This window comes from Manacus vitellinus, unplaced genomic scaffold (genome assembly GCF_001715985.3).
Source record: "Manacus vitellinus isolate BGI_N305 unplaced genomic scaffold, ASM171598v3 scaffold_76_pilon, whole genome shotgun sequence".
In the NCBI taxonomy this organism is placed as follows: domain Eukaryota; kingdom Metazoa; phylum Chordata; class Aves; order Passeriformes; family Pipridae; genus Manacus; species Manacus vitellinus.
Window position 1 is genome coordinate 2308601 of NW_021940796.1, and position 16486 is coordinate 2325086.

The 16486-nt window shown below is 43.4% G+C and overlaps 1 protein-coding gene across 1 annotated transcript in view; it reads left to right on the forward strand.

Moving 5' to 3' along the window:
- LOC103763698 (BCAS3 microtubule associated cell migration factor) overlaps positions 1-16486 on the forward strand; it is a 162118-nt gene that overhangs the window by 121572 nt on the left and 24060 nt on the right. The window contains exons 20-22 of the mRNA XM_029964627.1: positions 7051-7151; positions 10540-10736; positions 12382-12479. Coding sequence (XP_029820487.1) covers positions 7051-7151; positions 10540-10736; positions 12382-12479 — 396 coding nt within the window. The remainder of the gene's footprint in view (positions 1-7050; positions 7152-10539; positions 10737-12381; positions 12480-16486) is intronic.

A 16486-nucleotide genomic window follows, 5' to 3' on the forward strand; every position in this document is an offset into this window, starting at 1 on the left:
TTTTGGCTGTTACAGCAGATTTTCATTTCTGGACCAACTGCTGCACATATCTTGTGTTTTACTGAAAGTGGCTTTCATTAGAAGTCCAATTTAGTAACTATCCATTGTCTTCAAAGGGAAGGGGTGAGCCTTCCCCTGCTGTTTGTTTGGGCTAAATGATAACACCATTTATACAGATAATCTCTGTAACTCTGACATCATGTTTGCACTTCCTTCTCCCTCTCATGAAAGCTGTGCACCCTGAGCAAGGCTTCTCCCAGCAGCACTGGGGTTCTTTATAACCCATTTATATTCCTTTCCTACATTCCATTGATGGAAATAAAAATTACATACACAGAGCTGGTGAATACTGTGGAAAGCAGTGTGGAGGGTGGGAGGGGAGGGTGTATTAAATAACTGTGTGACTGTGAGCTGTGAAGACAGATCCTATGAAAACCAAGCCGTGGTGCCTGGAGTCACAGCCAAGCTGCTGCCACGGGAGTTACACCACAGACACAGGAGGAATCTGGTCCTTCTGGTCTGCCAGCCCTTCCCAGGTGAATGAACTGGGGCTGAGAGGGACATTTAGTGTTCTACCTTCATTTTCCTCCTTGCATTCTTTTGTGTGTGAGTATTTAACAGTGGGTTTGATCCCTCCCAAGAACATGGGTTATGGGACATCCCCTCTGTGTGTACCTCTGGTGTGTGGTGGGGTGATTTTGGGGAGGCCAGAGCTGGCCCTTGCTCTGGGGATGTTCAATGTCTATCACAAGGGAACTCAGTTTGAAATAATAGAGCTGACCAATTGAAGATATAGGTATCTGTATGAACATATAAGTGAAACAGGTAAAATATGTTGGAGAAGGATTTTGGCAATTTGAAATTTGGAATTTTTTACTGCATGTAAAACTGTTGCAGATCTTAAATAGATATGCTAGAAATATATACACTTATATTTATTTTTTATGAGTTACAGAATTCCCAGTGAAACTTGATTCCAAATGTGCATTTCTCTTACAGAATTGTTACATGTATTTGGATTTTTTTTGGCAATAGGCACAAAGAGTGGAAATGGAATTTTCAGGTTTACTTCTTACACTTGGAGGTGTAACAGATTCCAGACTGATCTGGGTCCCCTTCCAGAGAAGGTGTTTCTAATGAAACTGGAGTTCATGCTATTTTTTTAAGGGAAAACTATGTTTCCCTAAAACTGTAACCTGCACTTTCTGCTCCCTGCAGGAACTAGGATTGAGTGTTAAAGGGAAGCAAATTTAATTTCTGCCTGAGCATGGACTGATTGGGGTAAATGAGAGCGGGGTCAGGTCATGAAAGAGCTGCATGGTCCCGTGAGCAGTGGAGTAAATCACGATGTATTCTCCAGCCATAATTGCTGTTTGTGAAATAATATAGACAAGGTGGATAAAAATTAACTCTGTGAGGTGCTCTGGGTGCTGGGAACGTGCGTGTTGAGGGTTTGATGCAGAGATACACCTGGGCACGTGCGTGGCTCCACGGCTCACCCTCCCTAATCCACGTCTTACAAACCGACCGCTGGAAGCAGCGCGGCGTCCGGGGATGGAAACACTTTCAGATGTGTACAAACAACCCTAATGAACGAGGGCACATGCTGAAATGGTTCTTTACTGCTCTGGCAGGGTCATCTGGAACTCCTTAGAGCGGGGTCCGTGGACACGCAGGGGTCAGTTTTCAAAGCAGTGTTCGGGGATTTGGCCGCGCGACTCCCATTGACGTTAATGGGAGTCAAACGGGTAAATCCCCACGCTCCGCTTTGAAAATTTACTGCTGAGCCTCTTGACTTCTCACTACACACTTTGATTGTAACAGTAATCCATGGTTAACATAATTTTCCCGACAATAATGTCAAACATACTTTTGAAGTCGGTGAATTATAGAAATAGTTACCTCTTCCATAATTCTTTAAAGATGGCCATCAGATGGATTCCGCCGTGGGTTCGTGCGGTTGGAATTGTTCTTTAACTCGGGGAAGGATATGTGTGTTCTCCTTTGGTGCAGAACTGATTGTGTGCTCACAGTCTGAGCCTTAAGGTGCTCTGGACTGTGAGTAATATCAGGTTCTAGCTCTGCCCAGCCTGAAAGTTCATCGTGCTTGGCTGGTTTCCTAAGGGAACTTTAGAGATGGAAGCTGGAATTAAGCACAGGGAATATATACCAGCCTTGCAGTACAACCAGGGGTGATGGTGAGGCCTAAACACCTTTTTGGGGGAAAAAACCTCCAGGCTGTTGACCATCAGACCAGTGTAAGTAAGGAGGAGGTAAAGCAGTCATCAAAGCTGGGAAGATCTGAGGAGAATTCATGTCCTGATTACAGACCTACTTATTCCTGTATTAAAATGCTGATACAGAGAATGGATGGTCCATAAAGCACCAATAAACTTTGGGCAGTACACAAATAATGACTGAATAAAGCTCCAGTAAGTTGTTGGGGTGAAATAACTCTTAGCCCAACTAAACTACTTTACGGGGCTTTTTTTTAAGCTTAATTTTATGATATTTATGTATATAAGGATGTCAGAAAGTCCTTACAGGAAAAAAAAGTGAGTGGGGAGAAGTTTTGGGTAAAAGGACATATTTTAATTTGCCTGCCGTGCTCCTGCAGAAGTTTACAAGCTGAAAGCTGCATTAAAACCAGAACTTGGTTCAGTAACACAGAGCCACAAGTAAAAACACGTAGAGCATATCACCAGACTGCAAAGAGTTTATTGTAAACATGGCTGTGAGCATTCCAAATGAACCTCTGATCTTCTCTTGACTGTCAGATGCGAGCAGAGGGAGAGCAGGCACAGAGCCCCAACTCACTGACACAAACTCACTGAGGGCTCCTTGGGTATGCACTGCATGGCAAAGCCAACTGTGGGACATCAAAACCAGCCTCTGGCAGGAGGGAGAACACATCTGTGAGGTGAATTTGAAGGGGCTGCCTGCAGACCTAAAGCAGAACCATCCCCTCGTGCTTGTCGTGGGTGACACGGGGTAACCAATGCCAGCAGTTCCAGGAGGAGCATGAAGTAAATCCAACTGGGGAGAAGCACTCCTGAAGCTTGTTGACAAGCCTGTGATTACCTCAGGTCTCTAAACCACCTCTGGTTGTTTTAGGTATAACTGAGGAACCACAGGAAAAGCATCAAAATCAGATGTTAGGGTGGGATTTGTACGAAACCAAGGATGTGTCCTTTTATCCCAAGTACCTGTTTGCCACCAGAGCTGAATGGATTGGTTAGGAGTACATTGGCCTGTTTCTACTGGATTTCAGAAACTTATTTCAGCCTGGAAGTGTGTATTTAGCTGGAATAAAGGCAAGCTCTGGGGCTGTCTGCAGGCATGTGCACCAAACAAATAGGCTTTATAGTCCTCGAGCGCCTTTGTTTGCTCCCAGTTTGGACAAACATTCTTAGAGAAGAGTACATCGGGAATTTCATATATAACTCTCAATTAAATTGACTTGTGCAAAGCTTATTTATATAAATGAGAAAATTAAAACCTTTTGGTTCGAGGAGTACACAGCACTAAGTAAAACTAATGATTTATTGTTCCCAAATTAAAACCATAAGTGCAGGCACTACAATTGAGCTGTAGTGGTTCTTTGTTCCAACACTTTCATGCTGCTGAAAGATGACAATTTATAATCTTTGAATGAAGATTTGTCTTTGCTCTAGGTATTTATTGTATAATTAGCCCATCTATGAACAAACCCACTGCATGTTAATTCCAGTATTCCTCAAACGTGAGTATTTGTCTGGGTGCTGCTCACGTGTCAGAAATGTCTATGCAAATTATTTGAGATTAATACAAATTGTTTGTTTTCTTTACTTGTCACTAAATGTCACAGGGAAGTTTTGAAACAATGGTGTTTTTTTTTTTCATACTTAATCATGAAAGTGTGTGAATCACATCCAGAGAATTCCAGGGAAATATCAGCTCTGCTGTATTTCAGCCTTTGCTTTGGCTTGTGTTGAAATCTGTGTCCCCACAGTCCCTTCTGTGCAGCTTTCCTGGCACTGACAATTATCACACAAATAACTTCATTTGTAATGTGGTTTCTTTCAGCCCCTTTGGTTAAATGTGGAGTGGCTCAGCAGAGCTGCTCAGGGTGGAGGGGCAGGAATATATTCCACATTTAGAGTTGATCTGCATCACTTTTCACTTGAAGGAGGACAGAGCTTAAAAGTGCTACTCTTCCTTTTGGGCAGCTCAGAGCTGGTTTTTGCCCCTTGCCAAATATTTATGGCCAAACCCTGATTTTTTGCTGCAGGTACCAGTGCAGTTTTTCAGAAGTACCTTTGAGTGCTTATTTTTAGATTTATTAGCCTTTACAAGCAGACTTTAGAAACTCATGTCCTGTCATACTGCGTGGACAGAAGTTGTATGTTCTAATTCTCACCTTAGATTTTTAATAAACACTCATTTTCTTTGTACTTTTTCACTTCCCATTTGTGTATTTCTCAATTAAACAAACTCAGTTGCATTCTGATATTTGATATATGTTTGTTCCAGATGTTGGTGTAAGAACAGAAAAGGTTAAAAATTGGCACAGCTCTGACACAAGGCATTGAATTGATTATTTGAGGAAGGTGCAAACCACCTGCAATTGCCAGTAAAATACCTCTGTACAGCAAAGGTTTGCTTGCTCCTGGTCTGTGTGTGCTCCATTTGTGACTTATCCCAATGAAAGAGGAATTCCAGGAGTGCCAGAAAAAACACTGCTTGCTGCAAAGCTTCGGAATAATTTAATTTAATTATTTTATATCCTGTCTGATAGTGAAATTCTTGGGAAATTGAAACAATTCTTTGCTGCAGCATAAGAAAAGCCCCACTGATGGGGGAGAGGCTGCCGTAATTTCCAGTGTGAATTCAGATTTTCAAAGAATTAAGCTGGAAGATAAAAGATTACTTTTGAGCTCAAATTCCTGGAAATGTCCCTCTGGGCTTAAATTAATCTCATCTTGGAACTTGATACTGATGTGAGAGGTGCGTGACCCAGAAATGAGGGGGGAAAATGGGGTTTGCATTTTCAGACCGTGTTTGTTCCTGTAACTTCAAGGGCATTTTAAACTTGAAAAAAAAATGACCATATGTATATGTGGAATAAGCAGCACAGGGATGGCAAATCTCCAGCAAGGATCACTTGTCTTATGAAGTCCTATCTCCCAGCACACTGGGAATGGTGGGAGTGGAGACCGGGAGCAGCGTTACGGATCCCAGATACGGATCCAAACCTGCCCCTCTGAACGCTGCTTTTGTGATAGGTGTGGGACAGAAACACTGGTTTATTAAATAGGCAAATAAATTACTGAGGGCTGACCCCAGCTGAGGCTTTATCAGTGCTGCCCTGCTGGTGAACTCTGAGGCAGAGCTTTTCCGTGGAATCCAGCATGTCGTCACTTTTTGGGTGGAAAGAGTTAACGCCGCGCTCGGGAGCTGCAGGGAGGCACAAGACCTGTGCAGAGCTGTGATTCCTCAGGAAGAGCCTTGCAGCACAGCATCCAAACTGATCATTTTTTTCAGCTTTTTAAATTTTTTATTTTTTTTTAATAATTTCTTCCTTACTGTAAAGCTGTCTCGGAGCTCCAGGAAAACGTAGAAGTCATTCCACGAGGGAGAAATCCGGTGAGCGAGCAGGGGGGATGCTGCTCCCTGGGCTGTGTTTTTGCAGCTTCCCTAATCTTGACAGCTCTAGTAGTTGCCCCTGGGATAGAAAGAACAAAAAAAATTCAGAACAGTCCATAAAGTTCCCGTTGGTTTGAAAGCAAAACCATCTGCTGGAGCCACGAAGAGCCTGTCAGGGAGTTCAATAACAGGAAAGCCTGCAGTTGATCAGCTGTGCCCTCTGGAACAGGCAGGAGGATTTAGTGGAGGGAGCCAGGGGATGTGGGGAACATCAGGACAACAGCAAAATGTGTCAAAATAAGGGTTTGTTTCTTTGGTTTCAAATATAGAGCTTTAAGGTTGGGCACTGTGGTTTCATATTCAGATTTTCCTGGGAATCCTCAGGTGTTTGTGACCCAGGAAGGGGGGGGTGTTCTCTTGAAAGGAATTTGGTGTGGACTAAACAGACACATCCCAAAGTTGTTGACTTAGGTCTGACAGGCTGGAATGGAGCAGTTGAAGGCAGTTTTTATATTGTCTGAAAACTGGTGAAGAGACACTGCTGACCCAGGGGCTGTGGAGGGGTGTGTGCAGGGAGTGTGGCAGATCATGGAAGCATGGAATGGTTTGGGTTGGAAGGGACCTTAAAGATCATCTATTCCACCCCCTGCCACTGGCAGGGGCACCTCCTACTATTCCCAAGTTGCTCCCACTATCCCAGGTTGCTCCTTGTCCAACCTGGCCTTGGACACTTGCAGGGATGGGGCAGCCACAGCTTCTCTGGGCAACCTGTGCCAGGGCCTCCCCACCCTGACAACCAAGAATTCCTTCCCAATATCCAGTGCATGGTATCTCATGGCTCCATAGCTTGAGACACCCACTCACACAAGCAGGATGAGATTCCCTTTATTCCATGGATTTCTGCAGCCCCTGTGCTGTTCACGTTCCAGAGGCGCCGCTCTCTATTTGTGGGTATTTATGCTTTGCCATTAAAACTCCAGTTATTGGGGGGTTTACAGCATGGCTGGAAACATTTGTAGTGCTTGGAAACCTGACACAGAAAGGTGGACCCTGCAATAACACAGTTTTGAAAAATTAATTTGCAAAAAATAATTTTCAAAACTTTGAGTTATTTTAAAATTGTGTGACTGTAAAAATACTTCAGTATTTTAAGAACTTAAGGTTAAAAGGAGAAGAGCCAATGGGTTTTCTCAGTGGCTCTATGGATGCATCCAAGTTAAAGAACAGGAATCTTGTCATCCCTTTTGATGTCAACATTTGAGCTCTTTCTGCGCTTCTAGGAAATCTGTTGTCGCAGATTTTAGGAAAATTACTGTACCAATAACTTACTGAAAAAGTTATTATATTATTCATTTGACAGTGGATCTGATTTTTATTCATTTAACAGCGGATCTGATTTTTCATTTTGTTTTGGCTCTTTTTCAGTGGTGCCACCGGGGAGCCCTGGGCCCATCACCCGGCACGAGTCCTACGACAGCTTGGCCTCCGACCACAGCGGGCAGGAGGACGAGGAGTGGCTGTCCCAGGTACATTTCTGGGGTGTTCCAGTTCAGGAAAACAGGAATATTAGCCACTGGAAGGAAATTTAACACCTTCCTTCCAAAAGGGAAGTAAGCTTCCAACGACCAGGGGTGTTGCTGTGGGTGAAACTCGCTCGCTCCCGGTTTAACGTGGTGTGAGTTTGGTGGCCTCTACATTTTAAACAAATTAGATAAAAACAGACAAAGCCCCATCATTACTGACACAATCACATCTTTGGGAAGCTCAGGATGAAGTGGGAAGTTTCAGCTGGCAGCAGCAAGTTACCCCTCTCCCTCTTTCTGCTGACAGACGTGGATAAAGGAGGTTGGCTTGGCAAAATGACTTTTGGGTGGTGACTGTGCTGCATTTTACCATAAAAATGGTTTACTTCCTTCCTTTTCTGGTTATCTGCATTTCCTGCTGATAATTCCTGTGAGTTATAGCTAGATATAAACACTGTATTGCTTTGAAATCATCCTGCTTGGTGGAATATTTTTATATGAGGTCAAATCTTTGTGTTTTTATCCATTCTTGTTTTGTCTCAGTCAATGAAGCTCCTCTTTAAAAACTCAGTAAATACTTGACCATTTGGCTCAAAACAGAAGTTCAGTTTAAGAATGTAGGTCATGAATAATACACTGAGAATTAGTTTCTGTTAGAAATAAAAGGTTAGAGCTAAATAAATAAATAACATTTACAAATGCTCTGGATTTGCCAAAGCAATTACAAGGTACCTGATCCATGGAATTCATCCTGACAAATTAGGTGGGTTTCCTTTGGTTTAAGAACAATGTTGTTATGGGAGTGATGCATTAAATGTGTTGCTGGGGTGTATGGCATAAGTATGAAATATTCATGGATGGGATTTGCTTCTCCCACTGGTGAATAAATCATACACAGCTTTCTCCTAAAATGAGAGGTTAGGCTTCCACCTGTCCAGGAGCACATTCACTGGGGAATCCTGCCATGGGAATCCACTTCCCTGGCCTGGGGTTCCAGCTGTGGCTGCACATTGAGACATCTCATTTGTCTGTGCTGGGTCTAATTTCTCACAGCACAAAGGTGGTGGAACAACTCAGTCGGGGCAGTCAGCAGGACTTCCATCCCTGAGCTCACTGGGGCAAGATCTCAACTGTAGTTTTCCACCTCTCCAGTACTTTTTGGAGAGTTATTTTACTCTTCTGGTGACTTTGTGGTACATCAGAAAACCACAGGAAAAAGAAATTAAGGTAAATCTACCTTATGGGTGTCTGTTTATTACTAATTCTTGGACGATAAAAGGTGTCAACGGAACTAAAGACCTCTTGAACTTCATCACACCCATCCCTCTGAAAGAGCAAATATATTTACAAGGCAAAAAAAAAAATAAAAAAATCCCAGTTGATGTCACAGAAGGCAGATAATTCCAAGGATGCTTCCAGAATGTTTAATTTTTGCTGAGTGAAGGGGTGGTGATAGCCCTCGGAGCACGAAGGCACTGCCGCTCCCCGAGCAAAGCCACTTCAGATTAAGCCCCAAGTGCAAGTGTGCTTTTCAAAATGAAAGTGTTGTTATCAACAGTAACAGCATGCAGCGAAAAAACACCGCCCTTCACTTCAACTTTTCAATTAGAACAGTGGGTAATGTGTGCTGTCAGTGGGAAGTAGATACAATATGTTTGTCCTGCACACAACAGGAGAGTGAATAGGAACATCTGGCCGTAGCCTCAGTAAAATTGCAAAGGCATCTGTTTACCTCTCGGCTCTGTGACACTGATGGTTTCAAGCTTAAAATATACAGATTACTTTATCTGTGGCCTAATTTACACTGCTACATAAAAGCCACTTGCCTCAGAAACGGCTGCAGCCAAGCTGAGTTAGGCTGAGAGAAGTGCAGGGATGGAAACAGCGCTGCCCAGGCTGGGGGGTTGTTGTCTTTCACCAGCACCCAGCATTTCAAACTGCCTCTTAAAGCTTGACAGTCACTGCTAGTGGACATCTATGTCATGTGTACACAAAATCTATTTTCCTGAATTCCCTCACTGAGTTATATTTCTGCTGTTTGTTATTTTAGCAGAATTGATAGGAATTTAAGTCTTTTTTTTTGTCTTAAAAGTGTGAGTTTACCAGAGCTTAATATTTTTATTTCACATTCCCCTTTTCTGATTTTTAAAAGCTCTTTTTGATTTTTGGTGTTGTACAATCTTTCCAGCTTTATGATTCTATTCTGTAATTACAGAAGTTCTATGCTTTGTTTACCTATTTAATTACAAGGCCTAATTTTCCAGTTACCATCTTAAATTTTCATGGTTGTTTGCAGTCCTACAGTTGCCTTATTCAATACTTTATCAGAATTGCTGCTCATCACGTTTAAAGTTATCAGTGTGAAAAGACATTTTTTAAATATTTTGGATGCTTCATTTACTGAAACAACTTATTTTTCCAAAGTCCCTATCCAGACTTTCACAGAGAGCAAGCACCCAGAGGAAAACTTGAATATTTGAAGTTATTAGACACACCACAGGAATTCTCTGTGCCTTTTGGAAGCAGCCTTGGAGCTGTGAAGCTTTTGTCTCTCTGCGTGTACGTGCAGTAAATATCCCAAATATGCCTATTCTATAATTTTGGGCAGTTGTTCACTGCACACAAGCACCCCACCTCTGGTTTAATTGTCAGAGTTTGGGTTACATGAGTATATTTGTGTGTGGCTGCCCTTCTGTTGCACACCCTTGTTTGTGTTACGCGGTGACGACACGACCCGGGCTCATCCCAGGGCCCTTCCCATCGCTCTCGGTTACAAACCTTGTGCTTCCCAGCAAGATGCTCCCTGCCAGCCATCTCCTCACATGTGCCAACAGGAATTATGAGCTTGGATTTGAAATCCAGCTCGCGCTGTGTCCGTGGGAAGCAGGGCTGTTAAAGGTGTGAACTTCCACAAAGAGCTGCAATGAGATTCCCAAAAGAGCATCCCTTGCCCTGGTCAGGATGGGATTTTCTCTGGCTGCTCCATGCAGATTTAGGCAGGAATGTGTTTCCCTGTTGGTTACACCACAAGGGCAGTTTCATTGTGTTCGAGTTAGAGCACATATTTCATCCTGGCAAGGGGAGGAATGAGCAGGAGCAGGTGAGGGGATGGCCAGGATGGAGCGTCAGTCTTCAGAACAATTTAAGAACCGGGGTTCAGTGTCCTCAGGCTGGAGGTTCATGGACTTTCAAGGCTCTGCCAGAAGCTCTTGGCTTGGGCTAACACATCTTTTCTCTAGCAAAGACATTCCAAACTTCCCCTTGTTAGACCCTCCTCCAGATGGACGGCTCCGAACACCCTTTTCCCTTGAACACGGCCGGGCTCCGGGCGCTCAGCATTCGGAGGGAACCACTCATTGCATTCATCATTTCCCACACTCCCTTCCCACAGGTGGAAATAGTGACTCACACGGGGCCCCACCGGCGCCTGTGGATGGGCCCCCAGTTCCAGTTCAAAACAATCCACCCCTCGGGCCAAACCACCGTCATCTCCTCCAGCTCGTCGGTGCTGCAGTCGCACGGCCCCAGCGACACCCCCCAGCCGCTGCTGGACTTCGACACGGACGATCTCGATCTCAACAGTCTCAGGTAAAAACACAACCCCTTTCCAAGCTGCTTCACATTTGTCGTGTGAATAACTCGCCTCCTGCTTAAACGGGGCCATCTGTGCAGGATGTGTCACAGCTTTCACCAGGCCTGGCCAGATGAAAGTCTCAGAAGAGCGCGTGACTCACCCACAGTAAAAACCCACGCAGGCCAAGCAGCTCAGGTTCCTTTTGCTGCCCCTTCCTGGGCACACGACAGGGAAAGACAGGACAAAGCCTGGTGGCCTTGCTCAGCATCCTCTAATAAATCCATTTTCTCAGCCATGAGTGGGAGCTTTGTGCCCTGGATTTAGATGCTGACTATCAGCATCAGTGTGTTGGAACAGTAAGTGAACTTCTGGAATGTTTTCCTGCTCCCTGGTTTTTGGGTTTTTTCCCCTTCCTTTGGTCCCTTCCCTGTAATTCTTTTTCATGTGTTTGATTCATCTGGTTTTGGACATTGGCTGATTTGGAACTGGGGGTAGGGGCTGGGCCTAGGGAAGGGAAGGAAGGAGAGCGAAGGCAACTGTGGGTTTGTATTTACTGGTGGTTTGTACAAGAGCTTTATGCACCATGTGTTTGTGTCCAGGAACTCCAGATCTAACAAGTTTCCATGCTTCTGACTCCTCATGGGACTTGGAGTCCAGAGTTCTGTGGTAGGGACTTGGATGGTTTGGGACTCTGTCTGAAACCCTTAGTAAAATAAGAGAGATGGATATTATGACTAATCCCATTAAAACTGGGCAGACTGTCCTTGGACTGGAAATCCATGGGTTTGCAATGTGTGATTTCTCCTTGTTTGCAATTATTACCATGAGTAAGGATATGGCTGTCAAACATATTATTTTTTATTGTACATATGTGTGTGTATGAAGAAAGAAAACTGAAATAAAAAATACTCATGTGGATCTGTGTTACAAAAGGGGTGGGCAATTACAAATGAGTCTTTTCTCCTAAAGTGACAACACCTGCTGTTGAGGAGGTGCTGGAGGCTTTTTAAGCAGTTTGGGTGGGGGGAGCTTTTCCCTTTGAGGCTCCCTGAGAGCTCCCATCTGAGCCATGCCTTGGGAATACTCCCTTTGTGTAAGTCTCAAAAAATACTACTATGGATCTGTGTTACAAAAGGAATGAACAACTATAAATGAGTTTTTTCTCCTAAAATTACCAAAAAAAAATGCTGCTGTTCAGAAGGGGAAGGAGGCTTTTTAACCTGTTTGGGTAGGGTGAGCTTTTCCCTTTGAGACCCTCTGAGAGCTCCCATCTGAGCCATGCCTTGGGAATATTCCCTTTGTGTAAGTCTCAAAAAATACTCAGGTGGATCTATGTTACTAACGGAGTGGGCAGTTACAAACGAGTCATTTCTCCTAAAGTGACAACACCTGCTGTTGAGGAGGTGCTGGAGGCTTTTTAAGCAGCTTGGGTGGGGTGAGAGCTTCCATTTGAGGCTCCCTGAGAGCTCCCATCGGGAACACTCCTGTTGTGTGAGTCTCAATCCATCTCCAGATGGATTCTCCAGATCTTGGGAGAAGGAAAACCAAAGTTTTTGGCAGCTTCAAACACATTTCGAAACAAATGGTTGATGGTTCCAGCTGGTTGAGGGATGGGCTCAGGCCTGGCTGTGCCCCGGGGTGACCGTGTGTGTCCCGCAGGATCCAGCCGGTGCGCTCGGAGCCCGTCAGCATGCCGGGGTCACCGCGGCCCGCGGCCGACCGCAGAGGGGTCTCCACAGTCATCGATGCTACTTCAGGTAGGAACACCTTCATTTCTGGTTTTCTATGCTGTTTATCAACCTGCTGGTTTTTTCCTCTGGTAAATGTTCACTAACCATTGCCACAGACTTGAGGGGTATTGTGATTTTCAATCAGTGTTCATCAACCTGCTGGTTTTTTCCCTTGGTAAATGTTCACTAACCATTGCCACAGGCTTGAGGGGTATTGTGATTTTCAGCTGCACACCGGGGTAAGTGCTGTTATACAAATACTCACTGAGTGCTGCCATAATGAGGACTTGCTGGTTTGGTTTTTTTTCCCCTCTTACCACTCAAATGTGAAGTCGCAGCGTTGTGGTAAGATCTGGACACACTGTTTACGTGAGGTTTAACACGAGCTCTAGAATGCTAAAATCTGCCTAAACTAAAAAGCAGAACATTTACAAATACTAACACTGAACTGCTTTTATTAATGAATGCCCGAAGCAGAGAATATTACAGTTCCATCTCATTTATAAAAGAGCTTTCATTGAAATGTAATCATAAATGTAATTGATTTCTGTGAACAGTCAGGACAACAGGAGAGTTCATCTGATGTTTGTGTAATAGGCACATTTTCACTACTCTGCTCTGAAGGGGTGTGTAAATTTAATACCACAGTGGTTATGTTAATATCAACAGAGTAATATATGTACTATAAAGTTCTCTTTTTCCCCTCAGTGGTGGGGTGTAGCCTGTCTAAAGAAACAAGGGCAGCAGAGCTTTATATTCCAGTGCAGCTGTGCAGCGTCTGAGGGTCCACACAGCAGGATTTTGTCAAATAAAATCTCTCACAAGTAGAATTATTAAACACACAGCATTAGTCAAACAGTCAAGTCAGAGAGGATTTTAATCTTTAGCGATTTGAAAATCCCTGGAGGCTGCTGATTGGATTGAGGTTAAACTGTAAAGAGAGACTGTAACACATACAGAAACAGGGTTCTGAAGGGTGGTTTAAAGAGAGTTAAAATAAAAGCTCCTGTTTCAGACTCTGCTATTGATATAAATGCTGAGTCCAAGACACTCCATTGTTTGCCAAATGAATTTATTTGGGTCTTGCAGGGTATTTCTTATATGTGTTTATAACTGAGTTCGATAATAACCACGTTTACTTTGGATATTGAGAATTGTCATTATAAATTCCATTTTCAAATATTTAAAAGTCGTTGAATTAATTCACATTGAGCTTAGACAAACATCTGATGCTGGTTGTTTAAGGGGAATTTTGGTTTTTTTACTACAAGACAGAGTAATTTTGAAAATAATTGTTTGATACAGATGAGAACATAGATGCATCCATTATGATTTTTTTTTTTGGACTGGTTCATCTATACCTGTTAGCCCTGAAAGGTTACAAGTTTGAATCACAGGAGTGCTTCTGTCTGTGTGTGTGACACTGGAGATTCAGAGTGATTAATGGCAGAGCTGTTCCTCCCTATCAGCTGGTACAGAAAGAGATATCAGGATTATCAGGGTGGGGAATTTTCCCTCTTGTGTAGGGGCAGTGCCTTTACCTGTGACAGGGATGTGTAATAATTCTGAAATATGACCATTCTGAAACTGTTATTCCACCTCCAGTAGAAGCAATGAACATATAGGACTTGTAGCTCTTCCATGCTAAACAACTTTTCCTGAGGTGTGGATGGAGCTTTAATATGAACTGGCCCATGTGAAGGTGATGAAGCTCCATTTTTAATGCCTTTAACATGTGTGTTCATATTACAGTTGCCACAGTCCATTGTATAAGTTTTTAGGATGCTGAAGATATATTTAATGTACAGCAGTGACTCAGTTTTGTTGTAGCACCTCATAAGTTTCTTATAAACAATACATGGGGTTTGTAAGGGACATGCTGATGGCAGGGATTTATTTACTTCACTGCCAGACAGGTTGGATTTGAATTGACTTTTGATTCAGGGACTTCACCATCTATTATCAGTTTTTGTATTGCCTGAGCCCTGTCCTTTCCCATGCAGAAATTAGTGCAAATTTTAGATTATGTGTGATGGTGCAGGGCTGTGAATTCTGCTACAGAGTAAAGGAGACACAAGGAAAAACCATACACTGTGTTCTGAGACTGAGATGTTCTTGTACCGGGGCCCAGCAAAGTAGAGTATTTTATGCTCATTTTTTTCTCTTCCCATCTCTGAGATGTGCAGAAAATGACCCTGAGCTCAGCTCTGGATGTGAAGGTTTTATTTAAACACTGCTCATGCACACCATTGCATTTTGGTGCTGCAATTACTCCCATTTCCTGCTGTTCCCAGGGCGTGCCCCGAGTGGCTGATGTTCTTTATGGAAAATACATTTCTAGGTTTGAAGGATTTTTTTTTTAAGTAGGTCATAAATTTTTCCTGCCTGAGCTGACCCAGGAAGTGATTCCTCAGCTCTGACCTGTGATTTGAGCCCGTTGCACTTTATGAAGATGCTTATCTGGAGGTTTCATTGCCTGTTGCTTGGAGATACAACCCATGTGGCGCCTCTGCTTATCTGACTCATCACTTCTTCTTCCTAGCAAAAGATTTCAAGTACATGTTTATCATCTCCCATTATCCTCCTGCCATTCTTGATGGCTTCCTTCCTCCTCCCCCCGTTGGTGACAACTCTGTTGTTGCATTTAATAAGAAATTTATGTGCTTTTTTTTTTTAATCACGATTTTCACGTCTGTAAAACTGGGGTTGTGCTTATGACAATCAGGTAATTTTCAAAAATCTGCCTTTAAGAAGTATGTCATAGGTTTTAGATTTCCTTACAAAACTAATGCTGTTATCAATAAGGAAATTTTGCAATGCTATTTTAACTTGGATGGTTGTTTTTATAACCATTCCTTGGATAAATTAAAAAAAAAAGGTATATTTCAATATGGCAGGTTATCTCAACTCAAAATTCTCCTGAGATATTCTTCTCTGGTTCATTTTTTTAAAATCAAATCTTGAAGGGAAGTTTGCAAAGCTGCAGTCACCTAAAGCTACTGGACATTTGTCCCTCAGTGCACACATTTTAGTCGTGTGCATCATGGAGAGAATATACCCTGAAGGATTAAACACGCTGTAATTCCAGCTGCTGTTCCAGATTGCCAGTTGGAGATGTTAAAGGGACAACACTGAGTTTAAATCTGTATAAAGCAGGAAGCTTTTACTGATAATGCAGCAGGAGAGCCAGTGCTGTGCAGGCAGTAGCTGCTGACTGTGTGTCAGGAGTGTCTCTGTGTCCGTCCTTCCCAAAGTGTGCTCTGGCTGTGACACAGCTGGGGTGAGCCTTGGTAAGTCAGGTTGTATTTAAGACTTTATTAGACACCAGAGATGAAGGAAAAACCTTCAAGGGGGCTCCGTGTGCAGGAGATGCTGCAGCTGAAGGTCACACCCTTTACACACCCAAACCAACCAACCCTGCACCACAATCTGTGGTGTGACCAGAAAAATTGGTGCTGAATGACCTGTCTTGGATTTCAGAAAACCACCCTGCAAGCAGGATTTGGAAATCTTGCATTACAGGTGTGCATTGAATGCTCTTCCTTTTTTTTTTTTTGCTGTGCATTAGATCTGATTTTGGGCCAGCTGAGCAGAGCTACAGGATAGTGGGGACTAATGTAGAAAATATGAGCATAGGCCAGACATGCAGTTGAGTATTTCCAGGCACCTTTCTGAATGTTCATGCTATGGCCTGTGGAGGAGTGATGCACATCATATGTGTTCCATACCTGAACAATCAAAGCTGACAGAGCTCCATGAATAATCCACAATACAGAAATTAGGGGTGTAGGGAGGCTGGGATACCTGTGCAGACAACTCTGAGTGTTCAGAGCTAGAGAACCCCCAGGGAAAAGGTTTGCAGCAGTTCCTGAGCACAGTGAATTTGCTCACACAGCTGCACTGAGTGTGTGGGCAAGTGTTGCCCTCAAACTGCAGCATATGTGTGGGCTCAGGTGTGCTCAGTGAGTCAGCCCTGCTCAGCTAAGGGAAGTGGCTGCATTTGTGTGTGTGGAAAGTCGTGATTATTCCCTCAC